At 39.8% G+C, this 18,383-nt stretch overlaps 1 protein-coding gene across 1 annotated transcript in view; it reads right to left on the bottom strand.

The window, feature by feature from the left end:
- Positions 1 to 15,126, bottom strand: part of BANK1 (B-cell scaffold protein with ankyrin repeats 1) — a 119,767-nt gene extending 104,641 nt beyond the window's left edge. The window contains exons 1-2 of the mRNA XM_017736874.1: positions 14,694 to 15,126; positions 6,897 to 6,962 (exon numbers count right to left, since the gene is read on the bottom strand). Coding sequence (XP_017592363.1) covers positions 6,897 to 6,962; positions 14,694 to 15,087 — 460 coding nt within the window. The 5' untranslated portion in view covers positions 15,088 to 15,126. The remainder of the gene's footprint in view (positions 1 to 6,896; positions 6,963 to 14,693) is intronic.
- Positions 15,127 to 18,383: the final 3,257 nt, after the last annotated feature.

Below are 18,383 nucleotides of genomic sequence, written 5' to 3'. Positions count from 1 at the left end.
ACCTTTCAAATACAGTCTCTAGCTAGCCTTACTGCAGCCTACATGAGGATGAGAAGTGTTCTCCAATTACTTGGTACTTGCTACACGTTTTGAGTCAACAATGTATGCGACAGATTTAGGGCATTAAAAATAGCAGAAAACAAACTTATGAAAGATTTATGTGTTTTCTAAGGCTACCCATGAAATGAATCTCTCAGTCAAAATTAAGCTGGTTTTACAAAAGCAAAATGCCTGCTAGCTATACAAATTTCAGTTCTTCCTCAAGTTTTGCTAAAGCAATGCCAGCTGAAGAACTGAAACTGTGGTACAAAAGAGGCCCTCAATTATCCCTAGATCACATATCATACAAGAGGATGAAAAATATGGGTAAATCAAGCTAGGCAGATGACAAGGAATGGGAAGGTAATTTAGCACATGTGGCCACCTTGCCACATGAAAGAAATGTCAGGGTGTTCCAGTGTCAAAGATTAAAATGAAGAGGATTACAGCAGATCATTTAAGTGCAGGAGGCATCCAGTGTAATACGGTAGGCCCACTCTCCAGCACACCATGAGGTAAAGGCAGAGGTGGTGCCACTGGGTTCATTGAGGTATCACTGAAAAGGTTCCCATGTGTAAGAGACTTCCTTGCAATTCAGAAACCTGCGGTCAAACATGTATGTGAGTGGCCAGCAGAAATATGGATTAAAGAAGAACCATACAGAAAAAAACAAAGTAACCTTCTGTAATGCGGAAAAAAATCAGGAAAAAAAGACATATGCACATCATGTTCTTCTTGCAATCCACCCTAAGTTTATTATAGACATTTATGAAAGATAATCCTGTTAAAGTGTGGGTATCTGTAAATGCTGTATGAGCTCAGCAGAGAGTGCAGCAGAGTGGGATTGAAAGGGAGCCTCTAACTTCACAAATCGCTCTATAAATTACCTGAGAAAGGCTGTGAGAAACAGGGAGGCAGAAAACATCCACCACACTGTGCTTCCTTCAATGGGCCTGTGCTCCTTGCATGAACGTGAGATTTACTCATTCTTACCACAGGCACTTTCTAAGATATTTCAAAGCAAATCCCCATTTCTGCTCTGCTGAAGTTTTCTTTTATTAATGGCAAGAGAGGGCTTAGGAATGAAAAGTGTTTCCAAAAATCACAGAAAATTATTAATACGTACTCAAACACAGAAACATCGGACTTCAGTTTTAATTTCTTTCATTTGTTTTCTATGACACAAATTCCAAACCAAGATAAACATATTTATTAGTGAACAAGTTTTAAATAATGTTTCTCTCTATGTTGAACCAACTATCTTTTGCAAATACACTGACAGTTATCTTTGTTTTTCTCAAAAGCATTCTCAGCCCCAGTTTCTCCTGCATGGTTGAGTTCTTCTATCAGAAAGAGCAGCTTTCTGTAAGTTGGCCTATTTTGTCCATGTCTCCAAAATATTTCTATTACATTATTTATGGTGTAAAACTTTTCTTGCAAATAAGCATCAAACTGACAGTTCCTTTAAAAGCTATGAAGAACAGTTTTTCCTTTTCTGAGTATTATATATAAAGTTGGTGTTTATGTCATCTTAGCAACCAGTGGTGCTGCAATTTTCATTAACATCTACTTCTCTCCCATAACAGCAATCCCTGAAACCCCCCACATCTATTTTTTTCTGAGTTACTATATACATGCAGGCAAAGATTGATTTACTGTGGAGGTACACGCCCACCTATTCTTTTATTATCAGGTATGTTTTTGTACACAACAGTTTATCACCCTGATATAACTGTAGCCTAATGGACTCATCATGAATGCATCTAAAGAGAATATGAAAGTCTTATTAAGTGTAGGGTTTTTGGATCTGATAGTAAAAACAAAAGATCCTGCCTTCAAATAATCCCCCAAACTGCAAAATGGTATTTACCATGAGTTTATCGATAATCTTTGAGAAATAACTTGCATGAAAATGTAGGCACTTCTTTTTACATATACTTTCATATGATTGTAACTCTATATTTAGAGGCAATCTAAAGTTACAACAATTAACTAGTTCCTTACTGGCCTGTGATTTGGAAGAAAGATTTGACTTCATCAGTGCTTTAGCTAAGATGGATATATTTAGATGCTTTTTAGGACTACTTTTATCTTTTACTGCATATCAATTCATGTTATTATTTTTTCTGCAATGAAATCCACGACTTTCAGCTTCACCAGCAGCACTAGGAGCATGACTACCCTGATGAGTTTTAGACACATAGCAAGACTGTCCCAAAAAGTTTCTGTTAGGTATACCGATTAGTTTGGAAGTAACAACTACCTGCCTGAGGTCATCTGGGTATTGAGCAGAGCTGTTGATGGAGCCTAAGCCTGCTATTTCCAGTTTCTGCATTCTGCATACTTCTCCAGGGAGAAGCAAACTGAAGTCTACCCCTCTGTGTGCACCAGTTCTCAGTTACTGAAGCCTAATGTTTTATTAAAGAGTCCTTCCATCCACTTCAGAGTTACTGGAGTTCTACCACAGTAAGAAAACTTTGGTGGTTTTGTTCCATTTCTCTGTGCTATCAGCACACACACCTCTCACCTCTGTTAGAGTGAACATTGCCCAAAATCTGAGATGTGCTGCTGCAACTGAGCTGAGCAGGCTATCCTCCTGCTACTGACTCCAAGTACCACTGAAGACAAAAGGACTGATAGCAGAGGCATCCAGGTTGTAAGAAGACCTCCAAAACTTGTTAGCCTGATAAAATGCTCCTGCAAAATCCTTATTATTGCAAAGGGACCAGCTGCAGCTGCCTAGTGGCTCCTTTATCTCTAAACTACAATTCAAGCCTCTCATAACTGGGCTGGCTCAAATGCCACACTGTGCTTGGACACAGAAGTGGCACACTGCTACATTTAGAAATACACACATATGAAAGAACAAAGATAGAGAGGAGTGCCTGAGAATCAAAACATACTTCAGGGAGGCACCAAATTCAAGATTAATAGTTGTTTAAGTTTTTACAGGTATCACCCTCAAAGAAAGAGGAAATTCCTCCAGGAATGAGTAGCCAGACTTTCCCCTCTTGGCCATGTTTGAAGCTATTCTCTTTATGAAGACTATTTTTTAGAGTCATCAAAAAAAAGACATGGATGGAAGGTCATGAAGTTTAACATACCTGAAAAGTCCTTTAACAACTGCATTGGGAGAGGCTGGGGGGAGAGACACTGGTAGCTGGCATTCTCAGCCTTCACCCTACTCATTAATAACATCAAAATGTGTACTGACACAAGACAATATACTCCACGATACAGAATCCTTTAAATCAATCTGGTAACAGAAGCTAGCTTGGACTGCAGCAGGTCATCTACCAAAGAGAGTGTCTTATTCGGAGGATGACAGCAGAGCTTCAATACCTGCACAGGGCTCTTATCAATGTCTGGATTAAATTTATGATGCTTTTCTTGATCTGTACAGCTCTAAATTACATGGGATTTGTCTGTCTAAGAGACCACATGTCTTCCTGTACCATGCTGCCACAGCTGCTGTCAGCAGAAAGACTCACACCAGACACATTTGGTATTAAAGAAGGAAAAAAAAAAGAGTTGTCAGCAGGACTGACTCACTGGGGACAGGCTGCTTTGCAATTTACTCCCACCTTTAGTTCGAAATAGCTAAAATCTATTGACCCTTAAAGTGGGCTAAAAGGTACACTGCTTTCTTGGGAACACAATTAAGAGTGATATTTTTGGACACATCTGAAAACCATGCCTGTTTTCTAACTCCTGATTATTTTCCTTTGTTGGAGTTATGAATCAGAAGGTAATCTGAGGTCTTCATCTTTTAAGACAATGTCCTTTAATCCAACAGAAAAGACATTTTATTAAAACAGGACTTTAGATAGCATTATAGGAAAAGAACAGCATAGCAGAGGTACTCTTAGAGCTCTTTATCTGTAGAGGGGATGCCACTTATTTTGCTAAAAAGTGCTGGCCTTTCTCCAGTTTAGTTTGATAAAGGATACAGATACACATGTATGCACATACATCTTAGTTTGATGAGACCTCTGGGGAGGACCAAAACATGTCTGCTGTTAAACCTAATAGGCAGACAGCTATCACCCTTTAAAATCATCTTTTGTGCTCCACTTGCCCACCCCTAATTGCTTCAGTTAATGAGTGCTAAGATACAAACTTTAGTGGCAAATGTTAAGCTGTTTCACAGAAGGGGAAGAGACTTTTCTGAAGCTGAGTATCACCTAATGGGTACCTAAATCTGAGTTTAGCTCTATTTTCCAGTTCCACAATGAATTCATATTTTATCTGTGTGGTGACAAGGCTGTATACCCAGTTCCTAGTACAATTGCTTCACTTTTCTACCTTAGTAAAAATTATAAACAGTGATTGTTTGGGGAACAGAGAATCTCCTGAGGAACCACAAGGGAATTTCTCAAAATATAGCTCCCTAGTAATTATAACAAGTCCTCTCTTCTTACACAGAAACCCAAAATAAAGTAAACACATAACAACATTCATGAGTGGCTGAAGAGCTGATTTATTCTGTTATCACCTACAGGACTGAGTCCTCATATATTCATATTATGGTCATTATCATTCCACAACTGGATCTTTCCCCCCACTCAGCAGCAAATCAATTATTTTTGCATCTGCTTGTAGCTCGTATTTCCCCAAAGGATTTCATTGATCATACTGTTTTTCCATTTTCCAATGTACTGTGTGACCTTTTCCCTCACGGCCTTGCACAATTCACTTTAGTCAATCACTTCTTATTGATTGTTAGCGCCTGCTCAATCCCCCTTTATCTTAGCTTTAATGAATATAGGGTTATTTTTTTAGTGATCTTATTTTTAATATGTCCTGTCATCCACTCACTGTTCTTTCCACCCTTGTTGCTTTAGATTTCTCATTTAGATTTATTCTTCTGTTTTGTTCAACTTTCATTCCAGTCCAAGCTAAAATTCCATCTTCTTTCAGCTTATCCTTTCTTTTGTACAATGCTTTTATATATAAAACAAACTTCAGCTTTCAGCATGCCACTCTCCACTTCAGATCTCACCTAAAGCGCCATTCTTTTGGGTATTTATAGGGTTCTAGCAAAAACCCTTTCCTGGTTTATAATTTCTCCTCACACTTCTGTTCTGTGTCTTTCATACAATTTAGCACTGCACACACTTACTTCTTATTAGGAAGAAGCAGAGAGAAGAGGCAGTCCCTGGAAACACTTTTCCACAATTCATCCATAGTCAAACCCTGTCTGCTTACCTTAAGATTCACCTACTTTCTGGAGGGCACAATTACTGACTAATTTGCAGCTGCCATCTTATCTTTCTTGGCTTTGTAAAGACTGACACACTGAATCTTGGAAATTCCAACCATTTCACTTCTTGGGCTACTTTTCCCTCCAAATCTCTGCAGTGATATCAGATAACTGTTCCCTGCTGCATCGCTACAGAAGGAATGTTGACCACACATTTCCTTACACTCACTTGGGAGCCACCCATAACCTCACATACAGCATACAATTACTGGGAATCCCTCATTTCTAACTGGCTCATTCACTCATCACAACAATGGATAATCTCTTTAGTCTTCACAGCAATAACTAGGTATCATCATCACTATAACCAGCAAAGGCCACAGACAATCAGTGCTACCAGGATGACTGCCAAAAGCTGATTAAGAATGGCTGTTCAGGAAACTTCTGCAATGATTTCAAGTGAAATTTTTGCCTTTAATGCAAGACTTTCGTGGCTGAAAAATCCCCAAATCAACCATTCAGCTGACGGTAAACCTGGACTTAAAGCTGCTCTTCAACCAGCCATAAGAAAACAGAAGTAGCTTGGTGGACCACCTCCTCAGTCCTTTCTTTTCTTGGGACTCTGTTTCCTCTAATCATTCCCTATTTTACTGTCTCATTTTTTGGACATAACACTCATGAATGAGAGAAACAGTGGTGCCAGCTTATTCAGCCCCTGGATGATGAGCCCAAAAGCCTTCTCTATACCAAAAAACCTCTTCAATGAACTGACAACACAGTGGCACATTCAACACAGGACCCAAAGAGACATCCATAGAAACCTTGACAATAGGTCTGCAGGGATAAACCTTTACAGCAGCTTTCTGCTTGAGATCACACCATTATTTCCAAGATGCTGAGAGACTCACAAAGACACCCTTTTCAGAATATGGATGGGGGTGGAATAGGAGTGAGAGCCACTAACCTTAGAGTCCAGCAGCACATAACTGCTATGCCAGGAATTCTGGAATAATTTTCCTTTCCATTGGTAAGCATGCTGGCGCTATTAAGCCAATTACTTTGCAACATCGTCACCCAGAAATAAACTTCTCTAACTAAGAATCAAGGACAGGAAACATGCTATGTAGCTCTTTACTAAAAGCAAGTTAAGATTTTGCCAATCTGCTATCCCTACTAAAACTCTTTATAAACTCTCACAACTATAAATAAACCAACATGGCGAATGTCAACAGCGGTTGCAGCTGTGATGCAGTCTTCTCCGAGCCACTGTCTGTCAGTGAATGATGCTGCAAATGTGATATGAGTAGGACTGATGTACATGAAATTTTAAATCAGCTCTTTCTTACAAGCAAAACTCCTCATGCTGGGAACTGGAATGGAAAGCCTTCCACGCCTTCCTTTTGCTCTACACTGAAATGAGAGTAAAAAAGCCAACCCTGTTGTATCTCCTCCCCTTCTCACACTCCTCACAAGAATGTGTGAGTATGGATGTGTGGGTGGATGTTTGAGAACAAGGAACGTTCCTCTACACAACTGTGTGCTATGGTAGCATTGGTTTACTGCCTTTCATGTCTAACAAGATGTAAGAGAACAAATTTAATTTTCTGAAGAGTACTGGCTTTATCCTGTGAAATGCAAGGGGAATTCAACTCACCCTCTGCAAGAACTGCTTCATAGATGTAAGACACAGAGTCTCCAGGATTTTCATCCAGTGGTTTATCTAGGAAAAAAAAAGAAGTAAGAAAGAAGATAATATCATCACACTGATTTCCACTTTCTTTAGATGAAAATCTATATGTATTTTTATTTCATGATAAAGCTATTTTAAAGCTATTGTTTTTCAGATAGAAGAAGTAAATCATAGAACAAATCCAAGGGCTAGTGCAGAGGAACAAGCCTAGAGACATCTTTAGATGGAACTGTATTTATCCCTTTTCAGTAAACGTCGCTTTGACTGATTTTTTTTCAATTTACCACAGATGGTAAGAAATGTGTACTTGAGGAAGAAGTTTACCTGCAAGCCAATACAGCAAACAATGGGAGAGGAGTTGGGCATGAGGAAAGATAACAGAATCATGCGCAGTAAAGTGAGAAACTGAAATGGATGCAGACATTGCAGTTTGGAAGAGAAAACTGTTCAGTGCTCTGTTTGATAATACAATAGATCTGGTTACAGACAGTATCATGGAATCAGAGAGTGGTTTGGGTTGGAAAGGACCCTAAAGAACATCAGGCTCCAAGCCCTTAGCCATGGGCAGAGACACCTTCCACTAGACCAGATTGCTCAAACCTCATCCAACTTGGCCTTGAACACTTCCAGAACGGGGCATCCACAACTGCTCTGAGCAATCTATTCCAGGACCTCACCATCCTTGTTGTAAGGAATTTCTTCCTTATATCAAACCTAAACCTACCCTCTTCCAGTTCAAAGCCATTCCCCCTTGCCCTATCCCCAGAGCTTTCTCTTCTCCTGGGCTGAACAGCCCCAGCTCTCTCAGCCTGTCTGCAGGAGAGGTGCCCCAGTACTCTGAGCATCTTCATGGCCTCCTCTGGACTTGCTCAAACAGGTCCATGTTGTTCATACACTGGGAGCTCCCAGAGTTGGATGCAGCACTGCAGGTGGGGTCTCACCAGAGCAGAGCAGAGCAGAGGGGCAGAATCCCCTCCCTTGCCCTGCTGCCCACACTGCTTTGGATGCAGCCCAGGATGCGGTTGGCTTTCTGGGCTGCAAACGCACATGTTGATCTTCTCATCAACCAACACCTCTAAGTCCTCAGGGCTGCAATCAATCCATTCTCCACCCAGCCTGTATTTGTGCTTGGGATTGCCCCAACATGTGCAGGACCTTGCACTTGGCCTTGCTGGCCTTCATCAGGTTCGTGTGAGCTCACCTCTTAAGCCTGTCAAGGTTCCCTCCAAACAGTATCCCTTCCCTCCAGCATGTGGACTGGACCACACAGCTTGGTGTCACCAGCAAATTTGCTAGGGGTGCACTCAATGCCACCAACAAAGATGTTAAACAGCATCCAACACAGAATCCCTGAATGGGTCTGTTTGGAAAGGATCATTGTGCCTCATCTAAGACACTGAGATTCAAACATCCCTGCTCAAACAGGGTCATCCTGAAACACATGGCACAGCATTGCATCCAGACAGCTCTTGAATATCTCCAGAGAGGGAGACTTCACAACCTCTCTGGCAATCTGTTCCAGTTTTCAGTCACCCGTGCAGTAAAGAACTTCTTCCTCACATTTAGGTGGAACTTCAGTTTCTGCTCGTTGCTTCTTGTCCTGTTGCTTGGCATTACTGAGCCTGGCTCCATCCCCTTGACACCCTCCCTTCAGACACTGACAGACATTGATGAGGTTCGTTCTCAGCTGTCTCCTCTTGAGCCCAACTCTCTCAGCCTGTGCTCCCATAAGATACTGTATTAATAGTTCCAGGACCAAGTTCTGGACTCACAGCCTTTTGAGAAAGTACACAGAGACCCTACCAAGAGCAAAATCTGATTCTGTTTTTCTAGTATGAACTTAAATAGATGTTATACTTCATTTTTTCAGGGATAAGTGACAATTTCTTTAGTCTGGACTGCAAAACAACCTTTATTTTATCCCATTTTCAAGAAGATGGCACTAATTTAACAGAAATACATCATGGTGAAATTACAAATAGCAATTTTGTTATAAAAACAGTTGTGTACACAAAAATATATAAGGGGTACCTTTACAGTGCTCTTCTCTAGATACCTTCCAGAGATAACTTTTCAGTAATTGTGACTGGCAACCATAGTGCAAGACTCAGTCAGACTCAATAATACACTACATGAAGGACATATAAGACTACAGATTCACACAGCCATTTTACAGCACTACCTGCAAAAATACTTGCTAGAAATCTTAAATTATTTTTCAGCTTTAGAAATAGCCCCTAACTGCAATTAAATACTGACTGATGACTGGGCCATAAAAAATACATAAATTTAGATAATGTCCATTTCAAACCTTGAAAGAGAAAATGAGAGGAAAAAGAATCACCTACATGACACGTACTTCACAATCTAAGGATACAGGTTACCATGACTAGCTACATAGATTAGAACACGAGCTGCTAAGAAATCTAACAAACCTCACAATTAACCCTAACATGTAAAGTCTTCTCTGGGTTTTGCAGAAATAAAGAGAAGAAATAGCAAAGAAGTCAAACAGTTTAAGCAGCAGGGGATGACAGCCTCAACATCCTACTGTAGTTGCCAGCTCCAGACAGTCACTTCAGTTTCTTTTCTCCTTTGAAACAGCCAGAATCTCATGTCAGATGAAAGAAATTAGTGACACAAAGGAGTTTTTTGGTGACAGTCATTACCAACCCCCATCACTGCACTGGCATCCCTCTGTGTGGAATGGAGAAGCACAGCATCTCAGGAAGATGTATTACTCTGGTAATTTTTGCAGTCCCTGCAGAGGAGTTCAAAGACTCATTGGCAAAATGGAAATGAGAGCTATACTACAGCACACATCAGCTAACAAAATGTCCCTTCTGCTTTTGTGCTTATGATACAGTCAGACAGATTATTTTCATTTTAATAAAGAAAAAGTTAATTGGCATTTGAGGTGCTCTGCAATAAGCAGATGACATCACTGCCTTAAAACACCAACAGTAGTATGCACTGTCTGAATGTAAATACATTGCGGAAGGAGTAAACAGAGGCACAACCGTGTGGTCTCACTATTGAAACCTCCCTGGCAGTGAACGAGGCCACAACCACCCACCTACTTTCTTCTATTTACTCAATCTTGCATGTTCAGGGGAGAAACCTTCACAACCAAGACTCCTTGACACCTGCACATGCACACACACACACACACACACACACACTAGTATTCACAAACAAACAAGACCAAAAGTTCTAGCCAGTTAGTTTCTTCTTCAACATTGGCTCTTTTCAGCACTTTAGCTGCGTTTTCTCGTAGACTCCAAGTTAGTGTCAAAGTTTAGGTGCAGCACTTGCCCACTGAAGCAAGTGCTGGTAATGTTCCCGCTTAAATTAAAGGTTTTAGCTCATCAGCATAAGTCTTGATCACAGCCTAAGAAAATCCACTGGCATTGGTTACTCATATTTGAATACCAGTGTGAAGAGGATTTTACAGGAGAACAAGAAAAGCAGTGGGTTCAAAACGTGAAGCATTACTTCAGTATTCTACGTTACACCATGTAGGTACAAAAATGCTGTTAGCGAGGATTTTCTTGTTATTTTCTAAGTCCGTGAGAGACTTTTCTCTCTCACAGAAGAGGTAGCAGGGAATGTAAGCAACCAAGCCACCTACAACCTTGAAAAGTCTTGTTTATGGTATAGTAGAAAAATATTTTGACAATGGATGTTTTAGGATTTTGGCCAATCACCCCCAAGGGGTGGCGGCTGGTCCTTTGTCCAATTAGACTATGAAGAAAAAAGTCTATAAAAGAGTTTGTAAAATAATTAGATAAATCAATCTTGCTGCACAATTCCTGCCTGCTGGATCTTCTCTCCTCCTCCTCCCTATGGCTGCGGGACACGGTGATATACTGTAGGAACCAGGCCTGCGGTAATAATACCAAATTCCAATAAAATTGATGCCACTGTACTAGAAATGAAACAGGAAACAGACACCATAAAAGTTATGGTAAAAGTATAATTATTCCTTTCTCTTTTCTGTGGTCTGCACAATGGAAAATAGCCCCCCAATATCTGAAGTGGCTTGAAGATCTGCATGAGTTAAGGCCTATTTTGACTCCCAGCCTGCTTTTCTCACATTTACTTATCAGAGAAAAACACCCTATGCTGGTATCTCATTTGTCCACATCTGTACCCTACTATTAGCTGCAAAAGTAGTTTTCTTAACATTACTCTTGGTCCTTAAAATTGTATGTGCAGATACATGGAATACCTTTTAGGTAAACAATCAGAAATTAATGGCATACTGCTGTCTCAGGTAGAAGTTACAAATTTTTTCTGAGAACCTCTCCTGGGCTGTCAAAGACTCTGGATACCATTTTCTAGTTGGGTTATGTTACTTTATGTACCTCTCACATTTTAATACAATAGCAGATAATGAATCGATACATGTAGGTTTGATGAGCTGTTCTCAACTATCAAATTTTGTAGAAGTCAATTCTCATCATGTTTTGGCATTAAAAGAAAAGAAATGGATACCACTGCTTAGGGAAAAGGCTGGAATTGGAAGCGACATGAGCTGCTTTTGTTGAGCTTTAAAAAATGAAACCTAATAAAACAGCAAGCAGACTAATGGATACTTATGACTCCTGAGCTGTACCAAGAAGTCCCACCGAAAGTCTAATAAAAGTGTCAGCACACTTTAGAAACACTGTCACAGAAAATTATTTGTATTAGATAAGACCTGTTCTCTTTTCGCATCATCAATCATGAGGACAACTACAGGAGAAATTGAGGACACTTAAAGATCTAAGTTAACTACCTACAGATGCAAACATCTATCTGTATCTACAAATCCCTGGCATAAACACATGCTTGCTTCAATTTGAAGTGGAAGTCTTTCAGAACTAAACAGAAAAACCCCAGCTACATTTAGTACCCCAGGATACTGAATTAATACATTGAAAATATGTCAATTTAATCTAAAAAAGAGGGTACACAGTTCAGAAGACCAAGGACAAGTAGTAGAAAGACACAGGAGAAGGAAAAGACAGATGAAATCAAAATATATCTCCTGATTCTACTTTCAAAAATATTGGGAAAAGGTGATAAAGAAAAGTCAGAATTCTAGAGTCTCACTGGGCCATCTTAGATGCTAACAGAGAATAATAAAGTTTCTGAGTGTTCTCCTCTTGCCCTGTGGATTATCTTTCTTATAGCAATAGGCATAGAATCCACAAAATTCAAAACCAGCTCTGAATCTGAATGTGGCATTTTCAAACAGTGAAATATTTTACAAACAAGTCCTGCAAAAGGAATCTTCACAACAGTACAAATACTTGTGCTCCTGTTCACGCAGAAGATGAATACAATAAAGTCTGTCAGCATCCTGGAAATATATATGTTAGAAAGGCTAGTCTCAGTGTCTTAGTTCTCCCTTTACTCCTCCAAGAACATGTTCAAACAGGCATGACAAACTGTTCCGATTTCATGTTTGAAGCACATTACAGACAAACAAGCTCTCTGCTGAGTACAAACCCCCCTGCATCTTCTGTTTTATTTAGTTTTACTCAGCATTTTAATTAGTTTTGGTTTTTGCCTATAATTTTTGGCATATATACTCCTTTAGAGCCAGAAGGAAGTTTTAACAGATAAAGCCCTGTCTGCTCCAACACGCTGAAACTGGCACCATCTGGTAGGTGAAATAATTGTGGGGGCATATAAAATGAGACTTATTTTACATTTTTTCCATCTCAGGTTGTAGGGATAGTGCAAAGAGAATAGCACCTAGGAGAGAGGAGGCAGCTAAGAACTTACCTTGCCTATGAGCTTTCCTGAGTATGGGGAAATCTGTAGTGGTGACTACTAGCACCTATGCTATGCCATTGTTAACATTCTTCAGGACTGTGAGATAACCTGATTGAGCATCCATCTTCAGCTGCTCTAACTACCTGCAGGCCACTCCTGAGCCCTGGCATCCTTTAGTCCTAGGATCTCGATGGCCTGCTGTCCTAAGGGATTAACAGAATTTAGTCGCAGTGGAAGACATGTGGTGGGGCCATTATAATTAAAGCCCATTATTATGTTTTTAGACTGGTAGAGTGACAGCTCTTCTCAATACTGAGGAGACAAAAAGGTACAAATGCTTGGAAGAACAAGTTAATAGCAATGAACAGTTCAGGGGGAAAAAAAGGAACTGAAAGCCATGAATACACACAGAACTGTTTTCATCACTATCTCTAAAAGGGTCAAAAATATAAGGGACTAGGGATGAGCACTGAAAATAAAAGTGATTGAAGACAATGATCCATATGAAGAGAAGTGGGATGTCTTCTGTGTCTGGTCCTGAAGGAAGGCAAAAGAACATGCTCCAAAGGAAAAATAATCCTTGTATATACTCAACAACCCCTTAGCAAATAATTTTAAATACAAGGGGAAAATCTTTTTTCCCAGATGTGCAATCTGTCAAAATCTCTGTCACAGATACCACAAAAGCTAAGAGCTTAACAGGATTCTACAAAAGAGTATCATAAATACAGACACCATTATCTTTAAGCAAAGGTAAATAATGACAAACCACGCACATCTTCATTCCTCAGAGCTTAAATTAACACTCAGATGAAAGCACATCTCTTAGTTGGAACCCTTTCACTGTGTAACAGAGAGCAGAGCAGAGGTCTCCTATCAAGCATTGATCTAAGCCGGCCTGGCTGATGGCCAGGGCACACCAGTACAGAAAAAACAGGGCCAGAGCAGTTCTAATGTACGAGTGTGGAGGAGGGCTTACGCCCTGAAGCACCAGGCATCATCATCACTTAAAGTCCTGGATCTAGCTCAGTCCACTGAATTTATCTGATCCCAGCCATGGTCTATGCATCCTCAGTAAAAATGTACTCACTGAGACTGAGGCCTTCAATTATTCATTAATTCAGCTTTCCACTAATCTCTGAAATTGCTGATACTGATCACTGTCAAAGAAAAGATCATTTGAACACCTGTTAAACATCTGGCATTACACTGTAACTTAAGTCCCAAGGGCACAGGTTGTAAGTATTTTTGGGAATGCATATACCTAAGCAAAGAACCATCCTGTGTCTTCTAGGAAACTGTTTATCGCTGCGGAAAAGTTTGCAATTTCCTGTGCCTGTGTCAACTGATGGTCTCTAACCACAGTTACTTCCTATATACACACACACAGAGTATAAACCCACTGTTTTCATCCCATTAAAAAACTGCCAAGAAGCTTCAGTCTGAAGCTACATATTGGACGCAATCAGGAACTGCAAACATTACCTTCTGAAACCAAAACAGACAACCATAATGAGCCCAAATTCTGAGAGATACACTGAGGAAAAGATTATTCAACACTGAAAAGAAGATGGTTGGGGAGGGGGAGTCTAAAATGTTCTTTTGAAAACACTGATCTAATATAGGCAGACTATGGGTAGACATATTCTGAGCAGGTTTTAAAGCCCTATAGTATACTTAAGCTTACCTGCTTAGCACAAGGCATCAGGGACATCCAGCTAGGTCACTCTGATTCAGATGGGGTCTCTCTATACCAGTGTTCAAAAGATTATTCTTGGTTTTTGTGCATCAAACACTAGGTTAAGCTCTGAGTAAAAATCCTGAACTGCCAGATGTCCTTCTCAAGCACAAGCTCCCGTGCCAATAAAATGGCACCTTGCATGCAACAAAGAGAGAAGCACAATATTCTGCTTGGTAGACAAAATCTTGGCTAAATAGCAAGAGCTGAGAGGAGGTAAGAGACCTAAGGACTACAAACAAGCAGTAATATATTACCTGGTTGAATAATTCCTTTAACAACCAAAATATATTCCTCAGGTTTCTGATCAGTAGAAATCTCTTTGCTCTCTCCGTCTAAGGTCAGTATCTCATAAAGAATTTCTGAATTCTCCACCCCACAAAGCAGAATTACCACATTATCCGGAGGTTTTAGAACTTGTTCCAGAAAATAACTTCTCTTTTGATTCAGGCAGTTAAGAAGTCCACATGAGAGTATCAGGAGTTTACATTTATAAGACAGTAAACCGAGTAGCTCCTGGTGCTTGCAAGATGAATTCTCTAGATCGTAGAGTAAGATTCCTTCTTCATTAACTATGAGTCCAAAAAGAGATTTTAAATACAGAGCCCACTCTTCTGCTTCTTGTTCATATATCACGAGGATATCCTTCATGTTTTCTAGAGAGAAGAAAACATTTTAAAAAAAATATTTTCAAATTCATTTTGAATAAGCTATAAATATCAGACGTCAGATTGTTTGTTTTCCCCCTAATAAAAACTTGAAGTGCTGAAGAAACTACCTTCAGCAGAAATCACAGCTCATCACCTTGAAATGACAACCATCCCCTTATTTCTAAGACCAAGGCACAAAGATCATCCACAGAAATACTGGAAAAATAGCTCAGGATATTATGTTTAGAATAACTAGTATTTCAGAATAAATACTGAAATTGCAATGTAGGAAGCAGAGCACATTCACACATTCTGCTCACTCCTAGAGTCTTGACAAATAGGCAGTAGTATTAAAAATGGAACACTTAGCTTTTAATGACAGAAGGAAAGAATATATATTTGAACACACAAACATGATCCAACTTCATTAGAAAATGAATTGGTATGTTTAGGGTATTTTGTCAGCATGGTGTTAGGATAGTTATTCCTGATCTTTCTTTACTGTCATTATTTTAAGAAAATTACTTGAGACCTGACAAAAATAAACCTAGAACTGTATTTTTTCAGTTCTCTTTCCCTTTCCCTTTAAGATGTAGAACATGATGCTAGCAAGACAACTAATACTCTTCCACAGCGTTACTAGGGTGACAGTTCAAGACAGAGGCAACAGGCACAAAGTGAAAGACAGGAGGCTGCGACTGAGCATCAGGAAATACAGTGGGAGCACTGGCACAGGCTGTCTGGAGAGGGCGTGGAATCTGTTTCCTTGGAGCTACTCAAAAGGTGCCTGGATATGGTCCTGGGTCTAGGTGTACAAGAGAGCTTCCAGATGTCCCATCCAACCTCAGTCATTTTGGGGTTGGGTGAAACCATCAAAAACTGTGATTTGATGAGCAACAATACAATAACAATATACGTCAAGTCAGGGTAGCCTAACAGCCCTGGAGTAGTTCACAATCACAGCCCTGTGGAGCAACAATGTGAAGCTGAGGAATAGATACAGCTGCTGTGCTTTACCTGCACTGCGCTTCACGGTGTCCGCCTGGTGACTGACACCTGCCTGCAGTGCACCACAGCTCCTCTGAGTGCCTAAGCTGCTGTTGCACTGTGAGGATCAGGAGATACGGAAACAGGGGGTGTACACAGAGTTAAAATGTTTCTTGGGCACACAAAGGATGTGGACAGTGGGATACAGAGTACAGATGTAGCTAAGGAGAATAAAAATCTTGTCAAGGATCCCACATAAGTCCCTGCACAAAAGAAGAAACTGAACCTGTATCTCCAGTCCAGGATTAATGCTTTAATTATTGGACTTCCCTTCCTCTTAGAAGAAATTATTTCTACATTTTGTTCATTCATTCTTTACTCAGGAGATACTTGAAACAAAGTCTATCCAGCAAAGGCTGATTGAAACTTGTAGAATAGGGACACTGTCGTTTAGTCTCTTGAGCTCATTGTATGTCTACAAACTGCTTGGAGGACAGCTGTCATCTTTTCAAGATTTGTGAATGCTCACCCTTTCACAAAGTTTTCTGTCACAGGAAATCATAAAGGGCCATGCTCCACATTGGAACAGGTGATGATATTTCAAGATAACTAAACTCTTACCAGTACATTAGAGCAGAGTAATATCTCTGTATCTGGATAGATGACTACTGTATATCCCATGGTAAAAACAATCTGAAAAATACCTGTTTCTGATGAAATGCTGAAGGTTAATAATAAGAGAAATAGCAGTGGATTTCTCATTTAACTCAGAAAAAATTGTTTGGTTTATGGTGCTGGGATAAAAAAATCTACTTGCTGCAATGCTGTTTCCAGAATCTCATTTGATTTTCCGTAACACTCATAGACAGATGTGCACAATGTAGAAATAAAAAACTATGAATTGCTGCAGAGTTTCAAAAGAAGAAACGGCATTAACAGTGCTGTAAAGCCACAAGCTCTTTCAGTCTGGCCATGCTGTTTCCTATCACCAAAATGGAATCACCAAGTACCTTCTATTTTCAGTCCCCATTAACTAACAGCACTGTAGTGGTTCTTTAAAAATATGGATATAAACACAACACTTACACCACAAAGAAAATTTAAGAATTCATTCCTTACACTTTATTTGAATTTACTTAGTTCTAACTTCCAGCCATAATATGATTTCATATATTTCTGCAATCCTTAAGCAGCATCTCTTCTTCTGCTCTCAGAAATCTGTCCCCTAAGGTCTTCAGATTCCCATGAAGCGACTCTTAGCCTTGCCTTCATTACAGTTTGTAAACTGGGATTAATATTCTTCCCACCACAAGAGAGGCATTGTAGAACTCTTCCTATTTTTTTTTCTGCACTTTAGTGAATTCTCCTGCTTTTTCAAAATACTTTTTGAGAAAACCAGAACCGCATACAGGGTAGGGGTTCCTTGATAGGAAGAAAAAAATTTCTTTGGATATGCACATGGACTCATAAACACTGAATTTCACATTCACTGTTTAAGTTTAAAGGTCTCATTTTAAGCTCATGCTCAGCTGTGTTGCCTTCTATTATGATGGACTTGTGTCGCGATAGAGGGGAAACCCAGACGCTCAATATGAGTGATCACAGGAATCCGATTTATTGATTGTACCAGAACTCCTTATATACTAACAATAATAGGCTTTATGCATATTCGTAAGGGCGCATTCTAACATAGCCAGCTTCTCAGATCAGTAAGCTGCAAAGAATCTGTATATCCCGAATCTGTATGTACCTTTTCACGTAACCAATCTCTCACAGACTTGGGTTAAGGACAACTAAGCGGAATTGCAGGGAGGGATTAAAAAAGCATATTTAAATTGAATGGGAAACACATTATTTTATAGCTTGACAGAATTTTGGTGTCCTGATTGTGCAGAAGCAGCATCTGCTGGTGTCTTACACAGCACCCACTTGGCAAAGAGCCCAAGTATCCTTTCCCTGTAGAAGGAGAGCATTGGTAAGGAATGGTGCACATCTCATCCCTGTGCAGACTGGAGCAGGAAAGAAGTGCTGGAACCAACCATTCCGACAGTTGAAGAGCTCCCTGTGTGCTGGACATGGAAGAGTAAGACTCTTCTTAAAGAGCTGACCTAAAGAGTTATACAATAACTGTAATAAAAATATACACAGGGTATAAACTTCACCCCTGTGCAAACAAACAGTACAAGGCTTGAGTACTCAGGAAATTATAAAGATAAAAGTAAGAAATGTGCATTGAAAGGATAAAAGAAGACATAAAAGTCTTCTTCACTTCCATATGGTATATCTGCACCTGTCTGCAGCTCTGATCTT

This window comes from Corvus brachyrhynchos, unplaced genomic scaffold (assembly GCF_000691975.1).
Source record: "Corvus brachyrhynchos isolate BGI_N302 unplaced genomic scaffold, ASM69197v1 scaffold175, whole genome shotgun sequence".
Lineage (NCBI taxonomy): Eukaryota > Metazoa > Chordata > Aves > Passeriformes > Corvidae > Corvus > Corvus brachyrhynchos.
The sequence above is the reverse complement of the archived record's forward strand: the minus strand, read 5'-3'. Positions and strand labels throughout refer to the sequence as shown.